The sequence below is a fragment of the Myotis myotis genome, unplaced genomic scaffold (assembly GCF_014108235.1).
Source record: "Myotis myotis isolate mMyoMyo1 unplaced genomic scaffold, mMyoMyo1.p scaffold_m19_p_1, whole genome shotgun sequence".
Classification (NCBI taxonomy): Eukaryota; Metazoa; Chordata; class Mammalia; order Chiroptera; family Vespertilionidae; genus Myotis; species Myotis myotis.
The window spans coordinates 149,530,047-149,552,548 of NW_023416313.1; the positions used below are offsets into that span (position 1 = coordinate 149,530,047).

A 22,502-nucleotide genomic window follows, 5' to 3' on the forward strand; every position below is an offset into this window, starting at 1 on the left:
GTGGCTTTTCATTTAGCGCAACGCCGGGACCTCTTTCCGTTTAGCCTTGAGGTGTCCGTGTGAGAATTAGATTTTCTCGGAGCTTCAACTGGGAGGTGCTAGTCTCCCGCGCCTGATTCGAGACTTGTCCAGGCTGGGAGACAAGGATGTCGGACACGTGGAGCTCTATCCAGGCCCACAAAAAGCAGCTGGACTCGCTGCGGGAGAGGCTGCAGCGGAGGCGGAAGCAGGACTCGGGGCACTTGGGTGAGGCGCGTGTCTCCGGCCGGTGCTTAGCCGGGATGGGAGGGAGGGGACTTGGAGAGAAAGACAGCTCCCGAGTGGAAGCCCTTCTCCAAGTGGCTGTTTCTTTAACGCCTCCTGCGTTGGTGCTCCCTCTCTCGCCTCAGCAGCACAGACATTCGCCTTCCTGCAAGGAGTCGAGGTTCCCACCCGGGCGTCGGGTCGCTCCGTTCGCTTTCCCGGCCCTGACGCCCGGGCCCCGTGGCGCACCTGCCTGATTCCCCTTAAGTCTCCAAGAGGCCCCGTTCCTTGGCACAGAACGTCCTCTCTTCCTGTTGCTTCCGCGGCGTTTTGTTCTCCCCGAGGTTCTGGGGACTGGTTTGCAGTGGCCTTTTCTTGGCGACTGTGGGCACAGTGAGAGCAAGCACTGGGCCTTGTGATCCATGGTGCCCATTTCAGTGCCCTCACAGAGTTGGTGTAGCGCAATCAGCTGAGGAACTGGCATTGTTTCAGTCACTTACACACGGAGCAGGAATCTGAAAGCATTCGTTTTTTGTTTGTTTTTTAATCCCCCCCAGCCCTGCTTCAGTGTCACAGTGGTAAAACGAAGGAACCTCACCACCCATTCCCAGTACAGTCTCTGAACTATCTAAGGCAGGTCAATGATAAAAGCTCTACAAGAAGAGCGAATCTCTGTACCACTATTGTGGTAGGTTATTCCAGTGTTTCTCAGTATATTCAAATCCATCACTAAATCTTGTCAACATATTCAGGACCATGCACACATTCTGGCCCTTGGAACTGGATGCCCTGGCAGGACTCTCACACCATAATAAATAAATATCGATTGAGTCAGTGTGCATGAGTGCAGTTAGACAAAATAAGTGTGACATTGACCATGCTCTCAAGGAATCTGAAATTTAGTTGGGGATAAAGGGTATGACACATGTAAAATGTCCACAAGAGTGCAGTGAGAGGAGAACTAACAAGGGTTGGTTTAGTCAGTGAAGGCATTATGGAGAGGTTGACTCTTGGAATTATTTTTTTAACATTTAATCACATTTCTTTGTTTGTTTGTTTATGTTTGTTTGTTTTTGTTAATCCTCACCCGAGAATATTTTTCCATTGATTTTTAGGGAGAATGGAAGAGAGAGGGAAAGACAGAGAGAAACATCTATGTGAGAGTCAGGGCCCTGGCGGGAGAAGCCTGCAACCAAGGTACCTGCCCTTGACCAGAATCAAACCCGGGACCCTTTGGTCCACAGGCTGATGCTTTATCCACTGAGCCAAACTGGCTAGGGCTGGAATTTAGTTTTGAGGGCTATATTGTACTTAGATAATTAAAAAAGAAGTTAAGAGGGTAGGGTGAGTGGAGGAAGAAGTGCAAGTCATATCGTCAGGGATTAATTAGTAGTTAAGTATTGGAGTAGTTACTGAATTACCCAAGAGGCAGACTTTCTTTTCTTGGTATATAAACTTAAGGTTTTGACCTCTTGTAGATCAGTTTTCTGGTTTGTTTTTTTCTTATTCTTTGGTTTCCTCTGTTTCTGAGCCTTTTATATTTGCATATCAATTTATTTTTTGTTTTATTTATTTTTTATTGATTTTATTGATTTTTGGAGAGGGAGAGAGATAGAAACATCAATGATGGGAGAGAATCATTGATTGGCTGCCTCCTGCATACCCCACACTGGGGATCGAGCCTGCAACCCAGGCATGTGCCCTTGACCAGAATTGAACCTGGGACCCTTCAGTCTGCAGGCTGATGCTCTAACTACTGAGCCATGCTGGTCAGGCGACATGCATATCAATTTTAGATAGAAAATATAACAGTTACATCACTATCATAGACAAATGACCCATTGCTTCTTTTATTTTTTAATTACTGATTTTAGAGAGAGAGAGAGAGGAAGGGAGAGAGAGAGAGAAACATTGATTTGTTCCACTTATTTATGCATTCATTGGTTGATTCTTGTATGTGCCCTGACCAGGGATTGAAACTACAACCTTAGTTTATCAGATAATGCTCTAACCAACTGAACTACCTAGCTTGGGTCCCCAATTGCTTCTTAATTTATTATAGACTCCTATAACTGGAATTAAAGTATTTCATCAACTTTTTCAAAAACAGCATTCTGGAAGGATATGATTCGAGGCATTTCTACTATATACATATGTTATATGTATATATATGCGTTCCTGAAAAACTTTGCTTTCTGCAAAAGCCTGCATTAAAAATAGCAGGGCTTTCCCTGGCCAGTTTCTCAATGGTTAGAGTGTTGGCTGAAGGATCTCTGGTTTGATTCCTGGTCAAGGCACGTACCTCAGTTGCAGATTCATACCTGGCCCTTATCAGGGCACATGTAGGAGGCAACCAGTTGATGTGTCTCTCACATCGCTGTTTCTCTCTGTCTCTTCTCCTCCCTTCCACTCTCTCTAAAAATCAATGGGAAAATATCCTTGGGTGAGGATTAACAAAAAAAAAGTGGTTCATTTTACAGACTTATTGCTCCCTTTAATAAAAATTATACATTGCTCAAAGAAGATCTAAATTTGGTTACTAACTGGAGAAAGTAAAATGTTTATGTGATTTCATTCTCCATAGTATCAGTAGGTTTAATTATTAAAAAAAACGCTTTCGCCCTAGCTGGTTTGGCTCAGTGGATAGAGCTTTGGCCTGCGGACTGGAGGGTCCCAGGTTCGATTCCAGTCAAGGGCATGTACCTTGGTTGCGGGCACATTCCCAGTAGGGGGTGTGCAGGAGGCAGCTGATCGATAATTCTCTCTCATCAATGTTTCTAACTCGCTATCCCTCTCCCTTCCTCTCTGTAAAAAAAAAAAAATATCAATCAAATATATTTAAAAAAACAAAAACATTTTCCTTAGCACACAATGGAGTATACAGATGTTGTATTATAAAAATGTACACCTGAAACTTGTATGTTATTAACCAACTAGAGTTCTGGTGCTTGAAATTCATGCACTGGGGGGTGGGGTGTCCCTCAGCCCGGCCTGCACCCTCTCACAATCCGGCACCCTTTGGGGGATGTCTGACTGCCAGTGTGTGCCCGATCCTGCAGGACAGTGTTAAAGGCTGTTTCTGACTAATTGGATCAAGCAAAGACTCAAAGCCTCCAGATACTGCCTCTGTCTACAGCAGTGGTTCTCAACCTTGGCTGCACATTAGAATCACCTGGGAATCTTTTTTAAATCCTAATTTCTGGGCCTCATCCTCCAGAAATTCTGTTTCTTTGTTACTAATGTTGCCCCACCCCATAACAAAGAAACAGAATTTCTGGAGGATGAGGCCCAGAAATCAGGATTTTTTAAAAAATATATATTTTATTGATTTTTTTACAGAGAGGAAGGGAAAGGGATAGAGAGTTAGAAACATCGATGAGAGAGAAACATCGATCAGCTGCCTCCCACACACCCGCAACCAAGGTACATGCCCTTGACCAGAATTGAACCTGGGACCCTTCAGTCCGCAGGCCGACGCTCTATCCACTGAGCCAAACCAGCTAGGGCCAGAAATCAGGATTTTAAAAAAGATTCCCAGGTGATACTAATGTGCAGCCAAGGTTGAGAACCACTGGTCTACAGACTAATAGGATTCCAATTTGAATTGCCCCAATTATCCTCAGGAGTGGCGAGGGTTTTTTCCACAGAGTGGGGCAGTTGTTTTCTGCCTGGAGGCTAATTGTTACTTTTAATCTCTTAAGTGGCCTCAGGACAAGGTGTTTTCAAATAGGGTGTGTGGGCTGTCTTCCCCCCAGGCAAGGCAGATGTCTGTGTGGGAAAGATGTCCTCCGCTGTGTGAGGGAATGGCTCAGCCCAGGAAACTTGGGGTGTCTGCCTTCTGAGCTCTGTCCCCCAATTCCCCAGTCCTGGGTTCTGCTCTCACAGCTCCAGTCCACTTCACCCTCCCTCTGCTGGAGCACAAGGTGGATGGCTCCACAGGGAATTTTTGTGTGTTGGCCCTTTAAGAGGGTGCCTGGACTTTCAGCTGCCACCCCTGGCAGACAGCACCCCACTGCTTTTCACAGCTAGATGTTATGTGGGTACCCTCCTCAGTTTGGTGCTCTCTGCTGGGGAGCCCAGCTTCGGGCTTAGGTCCCAGAGTTCTCAGTGGCACCCCCCGCCCCGCCCCCCCCCCCCCCCCCCCCCCCCCCCCCGCAAGCTGAGATATCTCTCCAGGACTTCAGTTGCCTTCTGTGGGTGTCCGGCCAGCCCTTTCGCGCCTCCGCCCCTCCTACCAGTCTCTATGCGGTGGGTCTCCACCTTTGGTCCTTGGGTATCAGGGTTCTCTCCTGTGAGTTTTCCGTTGATTATTCAGGAAGCCTTTCCGTATTTCAGTTGTAATTCCAGTTTGTTCCTGGGAGCATGTCTGTGCAACATCTTCCTACTCTGCTGCCATTTTTAATCTCCCCTGATGGCTTTCTTATCCCTCAACGTCATTTGAAGTCTTACATTGCTGCCCTCAGCTCATTTGCTTTATTTCCAATTTTTTTTTTACTGAGAGTTTCCTGTCTAGATTCCATGTAGTCTAATTTAGAAATAGCAAATAACATTTGCATGAAAAGTTGGTAGGAAAGAAATTGAGAGGATTAACATCTAACCAAATTTATACATTGTTATTTTAAATGTTTGTGGTGTTTTTTTGTTTTTGTTGTTATTCCTCACTAGAGAGTGAGGGTACTTTTCCCATTGATTTTTTTTAGCAACTGGAAGGGATGGGATAAGAGGGGAAAGAGGAAAGAGAGAAATATTGACATAAGGACATGAGAGAGTGAGAAAGACACACTGATCCGATGCTTCCTGCATGTGCCCTGACCAGGGCCGGTGGTTGAACCTGCAACCCAGGTACCTGCCCTTGACAGGGAATTGAACTTGAGCCCCTCTGGGCAACAATAACCACTGAGAAACACCAGCCAGGGCTATATATTGTTATTTTAAATATAATAGCAGGTATAATAATGTCAAATGGGTTACTTTTTTTATGTGAACTGCTAGCTCTTGACTTCATTTAAAATAAAGTTAATAGAGAACTTTATCATAAAAATAATGTGGTATTATTATATATTTAAGCCAAGTGTCTGAAGAACCATTTTTTTGTGGCAGTAATGAAAAATAATATGGTAGTGAATAAGTATGTTCCCAAACAGAATTTTGATTAGATTAAATTAATAAGAATTTTTTTCAGAGCGAAAGTCACTTTTTAAAAAATTGATTTTAGAGAGAGAGACATCAATTTGCTGTTCCTTCTATTCATGCACCTGTTAGTTGATTCCTGTATGTGCCCTGACCAGGGATTGAACCCAAGAGAACTTCGGCACTTCAGGACAACGCTTCAATCAAGTGAGCTACCCAGCCAGGGCAATAAGTGTTTTTGAGCTCTGGGTAGTGTGGCTCAGTTGGTTGAACATCATCCCATGCACCAAAAAGTCACCGGTTTGATTCCCGGTCAGGGTACATGCACAGGTTTCAGGTTCAACAGGAGGCATCTGATTGATGTATCTCTCTCACATCGATGTATCTCTCTCCTCCCTCTCTATCAATTTATTTTTTTTAAAGAATGTTTTGGCCCTGGCTGGTTTGGCTCAGTGGATAGCGTGTTGGCCTGTGGACTTAAGGGTCCCAGGTTCAATTCCAGTCAGGGACACAGGCCCAGGTTGTGGGCTCGGTCCCTAGTTGGGGGCATGCAGGAGGCAGCCGATCAATGATTTTCTCTCATCATTGATGTTTCTATCTCTCTCCCCATCTCCCTTCCTCTCTGAAATCAATAAAAAAAATATTTTTTTAAAAAACAAAGACCAACCCCATAAGTCTCTAATTTGTACTTATATAAAAATAAATAAATAAAAAGGTCAAGTATCTATCTATATAAAAACCCAGTGACCATTATGGCAGAATGAACAGAACGACCGGTTGCTATGACACACACTGACCACCGGGGGGCAGACGCTCAATGCAGGGCTCATGGCTGGCCAGCACTAAGGGGTGATGAGCCAAGCAGCTAGGAGCGAGCAGGCAGGTGGTTAGGAGTAAGGGGTCCCGGATTGCAAAAGGGCGCAGGCCGGGCTGAGGGGCCCCCTCTCCCCCCCCTTCCACTCCCCTCGTGCCTGAATGCATTGGGCCTCTAGTTATATATAAAACAATTTGTGGATGCGATGCCTGAAATCCTCATTTTTAAAGCACCTTGTACTTTTTGTTTTTGTTTTGCCTTAATGAAATTTATCATTGATTATTCTTAGTTGGGTTGCTTAAGAAATTTTTGTTTGGAGCCAGTCACAAAAAGGTAAATACTGTATGATTGCACTTCTATGAAGTATCTAGACTAGAGTATTCAAATTCAAAGAAAGAGAAATCAGAATGCAGTTGTTAGGGGTTAGGGGATGTTGCTGCTAAATGGATACAGAGTTTCATTTGTGCAAGGTGAAAAAATTCAATTTGACTGTACTTAACACTACTGAACTGTACAGTTAGAAATGGCTAAGGTGATCAATTTTATGTGTGTTTTACTGCAACTTTATAAAAAAATCAACAACATTCAAAACTTAAAAAAATTAAATAGAAGATTGTAAATGTATTAGATTATTGAAAAAAGAAATCTTATATAATAAAGATTGACCATCATGCCCTAAAAAAAAAAGAAAGAAAGAAATTTTTGTTTACTTTAAAAGAATTTTATACTTGATAAAAATAAAAAATCAGTTTGATCCTAGTGTAAAATGTAATAGGAGTATTTTAGCTCAAATTTATTACATTTGTAGAATTTCTGAATTGCAAGGGATTTCAGTAGTCACCAAATCAGTCCTGTTCAATGCAGGAATTTTGCCTATAGTTTTTCAAGTAAGCTAAGTAGTAACTGTCACTTATATTTAATATATATTTTTAGCTTAAGTCAGTTGCTCTCAAACTCTTTCTCATCCTGGCCTTCAAAGTGCTCCCATGACTCTTCCATCTGCATAACACCTTTTTGCCACAAGGAACTTTTATCAGTTCATCTGAGTTCTAGTTAAGATTCAGCAGAACATAAAGGAATTATAAGTAATCAAGGTGAAGAAAGTTACGTCAATTATTTAAAATTTGCAGCTAATATGGAATTGTGGAATCTGTTTTCCAAATAGGGTATAACTTATTTTCATAAAATGTTAACTATTCCAACAAATTGTTTGGTATAGTTCAGCTCTGATGTCCTTGGAATTTCTGAGTCAAATTTTACTAAAGTTAGTTCCATGAGAGTGGAAATTTCCAAGTAATCAAAATATTTTTACATGTAAACTAATGCCTCATTTATACCTTATAATATTTAATTTAACAGAATTCCAGGATAGGTCCGGAGCTTAATATTTCATCTGGCCCTGGCTGGTGTGGCTCAGTTGGTTGGGAGTGGTCCCACACACCAAAAGCTTGCCCGTTCAACCAGTTCAGGGTGTGCAGGAGGCAGCTGATGTGCCAATCTCACATCGATATTTCTCTCTCCCTTTCCCTTCCTCTCTTTCTAAAAATCAATAAAAATAGATTTGTTTGGTTTTTGTTTCTTGTTAATCCTTATCTGAGGATATTTTTCCATTGATTTTTAGGGATAGTGGAAGAGAAAGGGAAAAACAGAGAGAAACATTGATGTGAGAGAAACACATCGACTGGTTGCCTCCCACCAGGGCCAGGATCTGAGGAGCCTGCAACCAAGGTACGTGCCCTTGACCGGAATCGAACCCAGGACCCATTGGTCCGCAGGCAGATGCTCTATCCACTGAGCCAAAACGGCTAGGGCAAAAATAGATTTTAAAAAAAATACAGTCAGGAAATATTTTGTGACTAGGCTTCAGCAAAGTTTTATAAGATTTTTATGTTTGATGTTAAAGGTCCCATTATTCTAACCTCTAACACTGTCATTTTGTATATCTTCTGATGTCTAGTGGCCTTAATTCATAAACATTTAAACTCCATTCCTCAGAGAGATTTTATCATAGTTTAGGTTATTGAAAATATTTCTGGCTTTTAGATTCAGGTTGATTATATCAGTTGTCACTTAGAATAGCTTGAATGGAGTTGGTATGGACATTTAAATCTACCATGCTGCTCATTTTCTGTAAAGTACATGAAGGACAAGGAATTATGAAAACTCTCATTCAATAGAGAAAAAGTGAGCTCTTCCCAGAGAATTGAGGATTATCCTGGCAAAGCAGTGAATGAATGCTTAAATATGTGTGAGGAAAAGTTATCTAGTGCTAAATTTGGTCGGAGGATTTCCCCCATGAAATGAAAGAACTGTGTACTGTGAATGCTGGAGAATTTGACTCCCGAGGAATATATAGGCTGGCAGTGGTTGCCCCTTTTTTAAAAAATATATATATATATTGATTTCAGAGAGGAAGGGAGAGGGAGAGATAGAAACATCAATGAGAGAGAATCGTCGATCGGCTGCCTTCTGCATGCCCCACACTGGGGATGGAGCCGGAAACCCGGGCATGTGCCCTTGACCAGACTCGACCCTGGGACCCTTCAGTCTACAGGCTGATGCTCTATCTACTGAGCCAAACCAGCCAGGGCACCGTTTTTCAGTTTATATTCTCTTCATTCCTAGATCTACGGAATCCAGAGGCAGCACTGTCTCCAACCTTCCGCAGTGACAGCCCAGTGCCTACTGTACCCACTTCTGGTGGCTCCAAGTCCAGCACAGCTTCAGTTCCTGAATTAGCTACAGACCCTGAACTGGAGAAGAAGTTGCTACACCATCTCTCTGACCTATCCCTAACATTGCCTACTGATGCTGTGTCCATCTGTCTTGCCATCTCCACGGTAATGACCTGATAAGACAGGGTTGGGATCTACCACTTCTTTTCTTAAGTTCATGGTCAGTGTCTTACTGCTTTCTCTTCCTTCCCTAGCCAGATGCCCCTGCTACTCAAGAAGGGGTGGAAAGCCTCCTACAGAAGTTTGCAGCTCAGGAGTTGATTGAGGTAAAGCGAGGTCTCCTACAAGATGATGCAAATCCTACTCTTGTGACCTATGCTGATCATTCCAAGCTCTCTGCCATGATGGTCGCTGTTGCAGAAAAGGGCTCTGGGGAGGTAACAGGGACTATCACAGGTCAGAAGCGGCGTGCAGAACAGGACTCGACCACAGTAGCTGCCTTTGCTAGCTCTTTGGCCTCTGGTCTGGCTTCTTCAGCATCAGAAACAGCCAAGGAGCCAACCAAGAAATCAAGGAAACATGCTGCCTCAGATGTTGACCTGGAGATAGAAAGCCTTCTGAACCAACAGTCTACTAAAGAACAACAGAGCAAGAAGGTAGGGGCAGATGGAAATGTTTTCATACATATACTTGGGATTATAACTTTGGTTGAGAGGAATTTACCCCTGGCACAAGGAGCAATTCTTAGAATTGAAGGTTTAGAACAGTGGTTCTCAACAGGGGATGATTTTGCCTTCCTCCCTCCTTACAGAGGACATTTGGCAATGTCTGGAGACATTTTTGGTTGTCTCAATACAGGGGAGTGCTACAGGCATCTAGTGGGTTGAGGCAAGGGATACTGCTAAACATCCTACAGTCATAGTAGGACAACCCCCATACAACAAAGAATTATCCAGCCCTAAATGCTAATAATGTCAATGTTAGAAATTCGGATTTAGAGAATCTTTGTTATTGGATCTGTTTGGAAGAATCATAAGATCAAGGTCAGGGGAATCCAGTTCTGGCTGGGTAGCTCAGTTGGTTAGAGCAGTGTCCTAATACACCAAGGTTGTGGGTTCAGGGCACATACAAGAACTTTGTTTATATCAATTAGCCTATGGTAAAATTAGTTATACATTTTTTCACTTAAAGTTACAAAACCTATCAACAATGTTGAAGACTTTACTGTATAGTGGTTCTTGGTATAAGTAATGGAACCACATGAGTTCTCTCCATTTGCTACTTCTAGGTGTGTGAATTTGACAAGTTAAATTGACAGTAGAGTTCATTGTGCCTTGGTTCAGTACCTAACGTAAGTGGTTTTGGTGGGCATTACAGGTATTATCAAGTAGAATTTACACAGGTGGTTTAAGACTAATTTTACCTACAAACCCTGTTAAGTCCAAAGCTTCTTCTGTCATAGGTCAGTCAGGAGATTCTAGAGCTATTAAATACTACAACAGCCAAGGAACAATCCATTGTCGAAAAGTTTCGGTCACGAGGTCGGGCCCAAGTGCAAGAGTTCTGTGACTATGGAACCAAGGAGGAGTGTATGAAAGCCAGTGATGCTGATCGGCCCTGTCGCAAGCTGCACTTCAGGTCTCTTGAGAGGGAGAGAGGTGGGATGGGTCTCCTAGAAATAGTCATTCCTTTTCAGCACGTTGCTTCCAATCATTGGGATTATGTATTTAATCCTGTTATTAAATGGTTTTCCTATGTCCTGGCCAGCATGGCTCAGCAGTTGAATATCGTCGACCTTTGAACCAGGAGATCACCGTCAGGGCACATGTCCAGGATTGCATGCTTAATCCCCAGTACGGGGCGTGCAGGAGGCAGCTGATCAATGATTCTCTCATTGATGTTGAGAGACATCATTGATGTCTATCTCTCTCTCCCTCTTTATCTCTGAAATCAATAAAATTATATTTGAAAAAGAAAAAGGTTTCAATAGTTTGTCAAAGACCTCCAGATTCTGAAAGTATACTTTTTAAAAATTATGTTTTATTTATTTTTAGAGAGGGAGGGGGATAGAGAGATAGAAATATTGATGAGAGAGAAACATCATCTATTGGCTGCCTCCTGCACGCTTCCTGCTGGGGATCAAGCCTGCACCCCAGGCATGTGCCCTGACTGGGAATTGAACTGGTGACCTCTTGGTTTCTGGGTCATGCTCAACCTCTGAGCCACACCAGCTGGGCTGAAAGTATACTTTTAGAAGTAGTGTTCTGTGGGAGGAATACAGGCTGGACTCCCAAGTAAATGCAAGTGTGTGGGGTTTATTTTGTTGTTTTCTTAATCTTCACCCAATGATATTTTCCCACTGATCTTTAGAGAAAGTGGAAAAGAGAGGGAAAGACAGGGAGAAATATTGATGTGAGAGAAACACCGATGGGTTGCCTCCTGCACGTGCCCTGCCCAGGGTCCAGGCCGGGGAGGAGCCTGTAACCCAACCGAGGTATGTGCTCTTGACTGGAATTGAACCCAGGACTTGTTGGTCTGCAGGCCGATATTCTATCCACTGACCCAAACTGGCCAGGGCCAAGTATGTGTTTTTTTAATGCTCCTTTCTTGCAATAGCAAGGCACTTCTATCTCTGAGCCCCAGTGCAAGTTAAAGTTCTTTGGAAGGAAGATTATCTTAGGAGAAACAGGATTCTGGGCTCTTAGGTTAGTGTTATACTGCTCTAACCAGCAAGCCCTTTCTTCTTTCCTGTCATAAGCAAGTTATGTCTTTGCTCAGAGAGGAATTAAAACTCTTCATTAGTGTGAATTACGGATTTTCATGTCCCCTGGCCTCCCCCTTCTCTGAAAACTCTTGAAGGAAGCTCTAACAATAGAGAAAATTGGTAGATAGGAAATTGTGAAACAATTTGTTACTTGAACTGTTGGCTCTGACTGTGGAACACTATCTTGATTCTGATTTTATCTTTTTATTTCCCCAGGAGAATCATCAATAAACACACTGATGAGTCATTAGGTGACTGCTCTTTCCTGAATACATGTTTCCACATGGATACCTGCAAATATGTTCACTATGAAATTGATGCTTGCATGGATTCTGAGGCTCCTGGGAGCAAAGATCATACACCAAGCCAGGAGCTTGCTCTCACACAGAGTGTTGGAGGTGATTCCAATGTAGATCGACTCTTCCCACCTCAGGTACCTGTTGGCTAAGAAAACTTACCTCAATTTATGGACTTAATCTGAATAGGGCAGCCATACATGTAGGAAAGCAGGGCATAATTAGCAGTTTGTTTTGCTGATTGGGAATGGAGTGGGATAGATATGCTTAAAAGGGAGTAGGAAAATAGTTGGAAAAGAGGGACTGGGGCCATGAATCTCAGAGTGGAGGAAGGGAAGATGACCAAATACCACCTCATGCAGTGGATCTGTTGTGATATCCGCTACCTGGACGTCAGTATCTTGGGCAAGTTTGCAGTTGTGATGGCTGACCCACCCTGGGATATTCACATGGAGCTGCCCTATGGGACCCTGACAGATGATGAGATGCGCAGGCTCAACATACCAGTACTGCAGGATGATGGCTTTCTCTTCCTCTGGGTCACAGGCAGGTAATGCAGTTCAAAGATGTGTAGTTATGGGCAGGAATAGTACAGAGTGAGTACTGGGTGGGGATAAAATCCTGGGTTTTCCTAGCTGTGCTATTAAGATTGAGTCAGCCTTTTTTTTCCTACTGAGACCTAATGCTTATTTATAACAAATTATACCTTAAGTCCTATTTAACTTTACATTTGTTCCTTGTGAAAGGTAAGGCCACTGAGAATGGATACTGTTTTGTTTTTACATTCTTAAATCATCCTGTTGCCTTAATGGTGTCTTGCATGTAATGATGTTCACTGAGTATCTATTGAAAACAACACATATCTTGAAGCGAAAGAAAAAACAGGCTTGGAAGTAGCTGTTTAACTCTTTTTTCTTTCTAGGGCCATGGAGTTGGGCCGAGAATGTCTGAACCTCTGGGGGTAAGTGTTGCTTTCCTTTGGGGGAAATACATAATTGCTATAGTTGAGATATCTGTTTATTTCTCCCCGAGTATTCCTGTGATTCCTTACCACTGTAGAGTAGATGGTACTACTCCTAAACTGTGAAAGCCTGATTAAAGCTCTAGTTCTTTCTTATGCCCCACAGTTATGAACGGGTAGATGAAATTATCTGGGTGAAGACAAATCAGCTGCAACGCATCATTCGGACAGGCCGTACAGGTCACTGGTTGAACCATGGAAAGGAACACTGCTTGGTGAGCAGCAGTGGGGTTCAATTCATTAGGTGGAGCAAAATAGAGGAATTATGTGACTTCTTATTGAGAAAAAGTTCAAATGTAGGGCTTCATAAGGTAATCTGTTCTCTGTGGTGAGCAGGTTGGTGTCAAAGGAAATCCCCAAGGCTTCAACCAGGGTCTGGATTGTGATGTGATCGTAGCTGAGGTATGTGCTTCCCAGGCATCCAACGTTTTCACATTTTAATTGATATTAGTTATTGAGGTCAAGGGTATTCTTGTCCCGAGTTCTCTCATTTGGATCTTAAAACATAAATGGAAAGGGCTAGAATTGCAATCTTGGGTAACTTAAAAGTAGCTAGACCCTTTATTTTCTAGGTTCGTTCTACCAGTCATAAACCAGATGAAATATATGGCATGATTGAGAGACTATCCCCTGGCACTCGCAAGATTGAATTATTTGGACGACCTCACAATGTGCAACCCAACTGGTAAGGTGACCAAAGAACATGTTAGCCCCCATGGGCAAAAGTATTTATAGTCAAGGACATTAGTTAGTAGCGTTTCACATCATATTCCAGTATTCTGTAAATGGGCTTCAGAGGATTCATAAGCCGACTAAGTTATTTTATTTTAGACTGTTTTACAGGGTTCTGCAACATTCATTGGAAATCCCATAGGTTTTAGGATTCAAACCACTGTTCTCTAGATTCCACTTTTACAACCTAATGATATTCCTATTAGTCTATGGTTTTTTAAAAAACATATATTTTATTGATTTTTTACAGAGAGGAAGGGAGAGGGATAGTTAGAAACATCGATGAGAGAGAAACATCGATCAGCTGCCTCCTGCACACCCCTCACTGGTGATGTGCCCTCAACCAAGGTACATGCCCTTGACTGGAATTGAGCCTGGGACCCTTCAGTACGGAGGCCAATGCTCTATCCACTGAGCCAAACTGGTCAGGGCTCTATGGATGTTTTGAATCTTTCCCCTGGTGGTTACTAAGAATCTAATCTGTCAAGAATTTTAATATCTTTCATTCTATTAGTAGAGCTTTAAAAGACACGCTAATTAATATTTTTAAATTGAATTTATTTGGGTGACATTGGTTCATAAAACCATACAGGTTTTAAGTAAATTCAATTAAAAAAATAAATTTTAAAAAAGTAAATAAGAGACATGCTGCTAGCATTGTACTTATCCAAGGAATACTCACTGGCAGCAACAGCTTTGAAAAGTAGGCCTGGTTAGCCATCAGTTATTAACCCTTAAGTAACACAGATCCTGCCTATTTTACCACCAGATTCTTCCCATTCCTAATCAGTCATGCTTCCACATACTATTCTATTAAGGTCTTTTAAAAAGAGTATTTGATGAGATGATAGGCAGTCTTAATAAAAGGTATTAGTATTTTAACAATATTAAGCCTTTTAATTCCAGGAATTTTGGTTTGCCCCATCTTTCCCCTTGCTTCAGGATCACCCTTGGAAACCAACTGGATGGGATCCACCTACTAGATCCAGATGTGGTTGCCCGGTTCAAGCAACGGTATCCAGATGGTATCATCTCTAAACCTAAAAATCTATAGAAGCACTTCCTCACAGAACTAAGCATCCATAGATATGGCTCTGCAGGCTGCATCTAAAGAGTAATATTTGTACCATAACTTTTTTTATTATTTAAATAAAAGTTTGTATCTCAGTAGGGATTCTGAGGTCAGATTTTGGCTTTGCCACTAAACAGTGTGTGAACTCATGTAACTCATCCCTCAGTATGATTCCTGATCATGTAAACTGGAAATATTACCTACTTCATTGGGTTGTGGTAAGGGTTCAAACTAAATGAATGCATGGAAAGCATTAAAATGTTGATTATACAGTATAGGATGGAAGTGATTAGTAATTAGTACTACATGAACAGGATAATAAAAAAGGGGCTCTGGGACAGCATTTCTCAAGGTAAGATTTGAGTTTCCCTTAAGGTTATCACTAGGGCTATATGCTCTAAATATTTGCTGATTCTGTTACAACTATGTGGCTTGGTAGTCTATTCTTTCGCTTAAATTTTCAAGAAAAGTGAAATAAGTGCATTTTAGATTAAATTTAAATGCTTAGGGTGTGCAGAGAATAGGCTTATATAAATTATGTAAGTGAAACCACTTCTGGCATATTTTTTAAAAGATAGCTTATCAAACACAACTGAATACAACTGTAGACTTCGGTGAAACCGCTTGTTAAACATGTAGAATTCTGCCTTTCACACTCAGATACTGTGATAGCTGAGGTAAGGAAAGACAATGACTATAAAAATAATATTTGTAAAGAAGAATAAATAAGAAAATCCTAAATGATGTTATTTTCCCTATAGCCCAGTGTGCCTACTGTATTGAAAAACCTTTGTTCTCAAAGCAATGTATAGATGTGATATTACTAGCTCTCTGTTTAAAAGGTATCCTTTAATTCAACCTTTAATTACTTTTAAAATGGTGCACACAGTGGTAGGCTCAAAGCTGATATGTACTCATAATTTTACTCTTTTAGGCAAGTCCTATGACAATTATACTAACAAGTTTCTTCAAACCACCCCCCTTCCCACCACCCCTATGTTCTGCTTGTCCATATCCCCTTCACCCTTTCCTCTGCTATTATCACTGGCATCTCTGCTTGTACTTGAAAGTAAAGAGCAACCCCAGATTACAGCAAACTCAATGACCCTGCTCCATAGCCTGGCCCCTTGCTGAAGAGAGGAAAGGGGAGAAGCATGAAGGGACCATCATGGGCTCAGTTCAGGTACTATGAGAAGCCCGGCTTGAGTTTTCAAAGCAGGGTCTTGGACATGTTCCTGGCAGATAAATCTTCACTGGCTTGGAGAACAGGAAGGACTATTTTACAAACACCACTGTGTTCGAATTTCTAGAGGCTAACCAGGCCAAGAAGACATCCCTAAGAGAAAAAAAGATACACATAAACAGAATTATAGCTTAGTGTATTCTTTCTTAACTCTGTCTTAAATAAATAGGTTCTCAGTTCACTACCTATAGCATCAAAGTGAAATGGTATCACTCAGTAGAAATATTAGGGCAACAGGCCTAAAAGTCAGCAGTATAGGCAATCCTAGTTTACTGAAGAGGATTTGACATAGAAAATACCAATGCCTTGTTTCATGAATGTAGATAAATCCCAAGAAAATTTGGGGAGATAGACAAAATCTTCAGAACTCCTCCAACTCCTGCCATACTATACTTAGCACCTTATTATGCTATTTATCACTTATCCATTCCTCCTCAAATTCTAATTCCCTAAGTGTTCTGATTTGCACTAAGGAGATAAGCAAAGCTAATATTCAGTCACTAACTGCTTAATGTGTCATCATACATTTAAAGAGCATACCTAAAGGTAAATGTGGTACCTGAGAAGCGTGACTGCTAATTATCTTTGTGTAGCAATTATATATATAAGCGCTTTATAAGCAGGGGAACTTTTCTAGTAGTCTTACATGTCTAGTAGACATATACATGTATATACCAACTTACTTTACCTAAGGTAAGGTATACTCTAAGGTAATACTGACATGCTCAGGGTTACCATGTTTTCCAACAGTTAATTTTAGCAACCCCTGAATTATAAGAGAAACTATAACTCACCTGCAGTGCTTCACCACACATTCATTGCTGCAGTATTCATTGTCCCAGTCCTTACTCGCAACGGGAGGGTTCTCACAACCAGACCTCACACAGCGAGGCTGTGGTGAGATTGTCACTGGAGACCCACTCACCAATTCAACATCCATTTGAGAAGGAGACTCAACCTGTGAGAGGAAGAGAGCACCAAAGATGGATTAGATTTGTTACCTACCTTGCCAGACACTAGTCAAATTAACTTTGGGACCTAATGGAGCAAACAGGAGTTAACATCCCTACATATGGGGTACATTTCTAAAGAAGATGAGTTCTTGGTCTCCTGCTTTTTATCCAGTTTTAGAACTTCGCCAAGCAGACTGACATGAAGTTTCTTCCCATTAGGAGAATGCTGGCATATGCTGGTATACTGACCCTTTAACAACTCAGGTTTGAACTGCGAGGGTCCACTCAAGTGTATGCAGATTTACCTGCACAGTTAAAGGGTCATTATTTTTGATCCAGGTCAGGAATCCATGTATGTGGAGGGTCAACTACTAGTTTTACGTGTGCACGGTGGGTCACTGTTCTCTTTAATTTTAATCTTACCCATCACTGACTTTAGTCCACACTTGGATAATATTCCTCTGAAAATATAAAATCAAAAGTAGAATGTGAAAAGAGGTTGGGTCACCTCAACTAAGATTTCGAGAATTAAGAGAAGACAAAATGTGCCATTAGAAAATGTGAAGAACTTGCAAATTCATAGTTTCCTCCTGATAGAAGGATTATTTTTCTTTAAAATTACTGCTTCATCAATTGTGGAGCTAGTCTCAGACCCATACTTAAAAATAACCACTGGTCATGTGTAAGTTAAAGCTAGGGTAATGGACATCTGTTTGTCACTCTGGACTCATTGATATGAACCAATTGAATTTTTCTAGCTATATCCGCTAGTCCCCCACTGAAAACATCAAGCCAAGCAGTCCAGATATAGGAGAAATGGAAGCACTTAAACCTCCAAAGTTTAGGATCCTTGGGTAGATACCTCCAAAAAATAACTCTGGGCTTGGGTTGTATCCTCTCTAGTCAGACCACAGTATTTTTCTTAGTTAAGGAGTCGTCTGGGAAAGGAGGTCCTCTTAATGCTTCTCACCAAGAACACTACGGAGTATCCTGGGTGGGAACTGTCCTTTACAGGATGTTTCATACTCCTGGTTGCCAAGCATTAAGTGCTAATGGCAACGCCTACTTTTATTGGATCATCAGAGGAAACTGATCATCAAAGGAAAGACTTGAAAACTGGCTCACCTCAGGAACCACATCTGTGATCATCTCACAGATTGTATCAGTAGAGGTCTCCTCCACTGTATGGGCCTCAGGGCTGGTGTTCATAGGCCGCTCAGGACTACTTTCCACAGCTGGCGGGACTAAGGTGGTCTGCATTTTCAGAGTGGGTCCAGGCACAATCTTGATCTGCAGAGGAGGTGGCTGTTGCTGTAAATTGATTCGAGCTTTCTGAGGTGGAGGCTGTTGCATGGCCTGGAGTGGGGGAGGCTGCTGCAGGATGGTCACTTGCTGAGTGGGGGGCTGAGGCATCTGTTGCAATGGAGGAGGTTGTAGTCGGGGTGGAGGCAGCTGCATAGAAGCAGCAGCTGCTGCTGCTGCCTGCAACACTGACCGAGTAACAATCTGGGCTTGTTGACTGGGCTGTATAGTAGCTGTGCTGGTCTGGCCTAGTTGGATCCCCCGGGAGGTCACCACTGTGGCTGGGATAACAGTAACCATCCCTCCTTGAGACATGGTAATAGATGAAGGCAACATCTGTTTGGTAATAATCAACTTGGTGATATTAGGCTGACCCCCAGCCCCAGAAGATGCCTGATTGGCCACATAGGATGAAAGAGTGGAGTTAACAACAATGGAAGGAGACAGAGCAGGGGGCTCTGTTGAGGCTGGTGCTGGAGATGCTGGGTCAACAGTAGCAACAGGAGGTGGAGAAGGAGTCTGTGATGGTGGCACTGGATCCAGCTCCACTGTTTCCACAGTGGCCTAAAAGAAGACCAGAAAAAAAAAAAGTCACTCAGAAATTTTCTGTATTCCCTGAGACATATTCACTTTAATCACCGCCCAAAAGACAATGATAGACTGAAAAGAAAAAAGAAAAAAAAAGGAAAAAACCAGCTGTGGGTGCTACCCTGTCTAAAGTAAACAATGAAAATAAACTCACAAGGACTGGTTGGTAAGATTTATGATGGGAACAACAGGAAACCATGCTGTATATATTTCTAAGCTTTAACTACTAGTTAAGAGGTTGCACAGGTTTTTGGTGGTATTATAACTAATAAACAGCTTGAAAAAATCTTTTATTGGTTTAAATATCCATCTGCCATAACCCTCTTACCTGACACTCTTGATTGTCTTTATAAGCAGCCAGAGCTTTCAGATACTCTTTCTTGGCAGCCTCAGTTTTCCTCTTATATACCTGCAGGAAAGAAAAACTGTTTAAGAAGTGCCCAAACACCTAGAAAAGACTGATTATCCTATTATTCATCACTGCATGACAATCTCAATCTGAATACTGACAACTCCAGCTTGGCCAGTGTTGCTCAGTGGTTGAGTGTCGACCTATGAACCAGGAGGTCATGTTTCGATTCCCATTCAGGGCATATGCCTAGATTGTGGGCTTGCTCCCCAGTGTGGGCGTGCAGGAGTTAGCCAATCAATGATTCTTTCCCATCATTGATGTTTCTCTCTCTCTCTCCCCCTCTCCAAAATCAAGATATATATATTTTTCAAAATGAATACTGACAATTCCTTTTAGTGAATATACTTTTGAAAGCTAGTAATCAAGACAGCCTTCATGTCAGACTTTCCAGTGACCAAGCATATGAAAGCCAGCCAATCAACAAGAATCTTGCCAACCCTGACTGGTTTGGCTCAGTGGATAGAGCATCAGCCTGCGGACTGAAGGGTTCCAGGTTTGAGTACAGTCAAGGACCCATGCCCAGGTTGCAGGATCAATCCCCAGTACGGGTGTGTGTGTGTGTGTAGGAGGCAGCCAATCAATGATTCTCTCCCATCATTGATGTTTCTATTTCTCCCTCTCCCTTCCTCTCTGAAATTAATAAATATATATTTAAAAAAGAAAAAGAATAAAACTAAAAAAAAAAAAAAAAAAAAGTAGCTTGCCAGAATAACTACACTTCTAAAGTTAACACCAACCCATGCCCACTTCTATTAGCAAAACAAATCCTGATTAGTTGCTCACCTGTTTTTGCTCCTCTCCAAGACTGTCCCACATGGAGGCCACAATTTTTGAAACTTCTCCAAAAGTAGCATTGGGATTCTGTCCCTTGATGGCAGCCTGTGTATCACGAAAGAATAAGGCATATGCTGAAACTGGTTTCTGAGGTTCATTAGGATCTTTCTTTTTTCTCTTCTTTGGGGTCTTCTGCTTTTTTCCTGCTTCCACAACAACTGTCTTCTGGCTGGGAAGTTGCTGCAGGGGAGAAAAGAGAGAATTACAAGAAGGAAGAAGGGATGTATATCTGGAGAACTGCAAGAAAAGGACTTTTATATGGGGAAACTAGCTACATGGAGAAATTTTCAGAAATACTAAGAATAGAGGCAATAGGATTAAGATATTAGTAAAGTATGTGAGGACCAATAAGAATGAAGGTTGGGAGGAACGTTACAAACTATAAATTGAGAGGCAGGACCCCATACCCAGAAAAGAGCAGAGGAGATGGCAGAACAGGTGCAAAGATACTAAGTAGCTCTATATGCCAAGAGTTTTATCCCAGAATATCATGGCAGATTTGATTTTTGGCAGGGAATGCCTCACCCTCCGGAAATCCTCAACACCATCCTCATGAAGTGAATTAGTAGGTGAAGGGGTGGTTGAAAGACGATCCTCAGGTGACTGGGCAGGTGGCAGAATGGTACCACCCCCTAAGCTCAAACCAAGTTGAGAACTCAGTTCTGACTGATCAATGGTGGTCAACTGGTTATGCCCCATCAAGCCAGACGTCATGTCTGCCATTGGTACATCAATTGTAACAGGTGGGTTGGCGCTATACTGAGTTCCTATAGAATGGTCCAAGTCCTGAGAGAAGCAGAAGGACTAATTAACACTAAATATAAAGAACACCACTCTTCCCCCCACCGAGTTCAGGACAGTTTATAAACACCCTACTCATCTACATTGTATCACTGTTTAGACTCTAAACATAAAATAATCTGTCTACATATATAACATTAAGCTTTTAAATAAAGAATATAAATTAGTAAAGTCACTTCTTTGTACTCCAAAGCCTATTCCAAAACAACTAAAAATAACCACAGGTCTTAATTTTGGACAAATTAAAGAGTAAATAAATTATTTGGTAATCTGGAGGTAGTAATGACACAAGGAGTAAAGAAAAGCTTCTTCTCTGTACCCTGCTAAAATAATGGGGTTTAAAGTTGCAATACACAGGCAATGTGAGTAATAAGGCCGAAGTCAAGATGTTTCACATCAAATAAAATGTGTAGAGATTTGCTACTAATGAGATGTGCTGGAAGCCCAATATACTGATTTATAACACTAACCCACAGTTGATACATTTTGTTCAGACTGTTTTTGAATAAATCAATGTGCCAACTATCACACTCACATTTCAATTCTAGAATGTGAAGGCTATATTAAAAGGGGGGGAGACCTCCTGCAAGTCACAATAAATCATCTTCAATTCAGAGTTAATCCTCAGGTAACTGGACATTTTACAATTTTAAACCATTTTTCAAGTAAAATTGACTCAGATGATACATTTCATTCATTCAATGGACTTTAAGTCTTTATCAATGAGCCTTTATCCACAAAAATGAGAAACATGTAATATTCAAGTGCAGTAGGGAACAGAATCATTTTTATCTTCCCTAACACCATGCCCATGAGCTTGGATAAGCCTGAACATATCTTGCCCCTTACCATGGTCAAGCCCCCACTCAGGAGCCCCCCGCCCTGCTCCATCAAGCCATGGGTCATGCCCACAGGCATGTCCAATGTCTGGACCCCATATTGGGCTGAAAAGCTGCCATCCTGAGAGGAGGATGGGTCTGCCAGGTCATCAAAGTGGCCAACCACATCTGAGACAGCCAGTGACGGATCAGAATCCAAGGAGATAGGTGGGATTTCAAATTCCTCATCACCCAGGCTTGGTGTATGGAATGTCTGTAGGGGGAAAAAGAGAGGGAAAATAATTTGGGAAGAGGAGAAACTGTATACTTCTAAGTGAAGAACATGGCTGAGTACTGGAGATTCTCAGTGTACCTCTTTCCAGCCTGGATCCTACTTTTGTTATCAATTTCTTAGGGCCTATTCTATTTAGTTTTATAAATAAACCTCTCTTTCTCATATCCTTGGATATATGGCACATACAAAGCTGCCAACATCAATCACAATTTTCAATTCTTTTATCTCTTTTCTACTTTTATCATCTCAGTGGTCCTAAAATATTATGTCTATTATTCTAATGAATGATCCTTTCAGCAGCATTAGTAAGGACTCAGACTTTATTACCTGTTTAGCTATGATGTTTAAAATCTTTCCAAATATTCTAAAGATTTCACTACTACTATGCCTGAGCTTTTAGACCACAGAAATTCATTGTCAACCAGACAATTATATTTTGTTGTTTTAGGTTCCTTTGAAGCTTTTCCTATCATGGGTACCTTATCTCCCTCTAAAATGTATGCACTCAG

General features: G+C 41.7%; 2 protein-coding genes across 5 annotated transcripts in view; one reads left to right on the top strand and one right to left on the bottom strand.

The window, feature by feature from the left end:
• On the top strand, positions 1 to 14,878 carry METTL3 (methyltransferase like 3). Of its 2 annotated transcripts, XM_036356302.1 has the most exons (11): positions 1 to 246; positions 8,813 to 9,027; positions 9,117 to 9,518; positions 10,325 to 10,500; positions 11,843 to 12,059; positions 12,285 to 12,472; positions 12,845 to 12,883; positions 13,050 to 13,158; positions 13,280 to 13,345; positions 13,516 to 13,628; positions 14,618 to 14,878. In XM_036356302.1, exons 1-11 carry the CDS (start codon positions 147 to 149, stop codon positions 14,727 to 14,729), a joined length of 1,737 nt encoding a protein of 578 aa, XP_036212195.1. In that variant the 5' UTR covers positions 1 to 146; the 3' UTR covers positions 14,730 to 14,878. The 2 variants fall into 2 exon arrangements, with proteins under 2 accessions (XP_036212195.1, XP_036212204.1); XM_036356311.1 differs by lacking the exon at positions 13,280 to 13,345.
• TOX4 (TOX high mobility group box family member 4) overlaps positions 14,217 to 22,502 on the bottom strand; it is a 15,744-nt gene continuing 7,458 nt past the window's right edge. For 2 of the 3 annotated variants that reach the window (XM_036356272.1, XM_036356288.1), the window contains 7 exons: positions 21,730 to 21,972; positions 20,605 to 20,865; positions 20,029 to 20,259; positions 19,162 to 19,242; positions 18,069 to 18,809; positions 16,785 to 16,948; positions 14,217 to 16,083 (listed from right to left, as the gene is read on the bottom strand). In XM_036356272.1, the coding sequence (XP_036212165.1) occupies positions 16,023 to 16,083; positions 16,785 to 16,948; positions 18,069 to 18,809; positions 19,162 to 19,242; positions 20,029 to 20,259; positions 20,605 to 20,865; positions 21,730 to 21,972 (1,782 nt within the window). In that variant the 3' untranslated portion in view covers positions 14,217 to 16,022. The remainder of the gene's footprint in view (positions 16,084 to 16,784; positions 16,949 to 18,068; positions 18,810 to 19,161; positions 19,243 to 20,028; positions 20,260 to 20,604; positions 20,866 to 21,729; positions 21,973 to 22,502) is intronic. The other variant, XM_036356279.1, reaches the window with a different exon arrangement.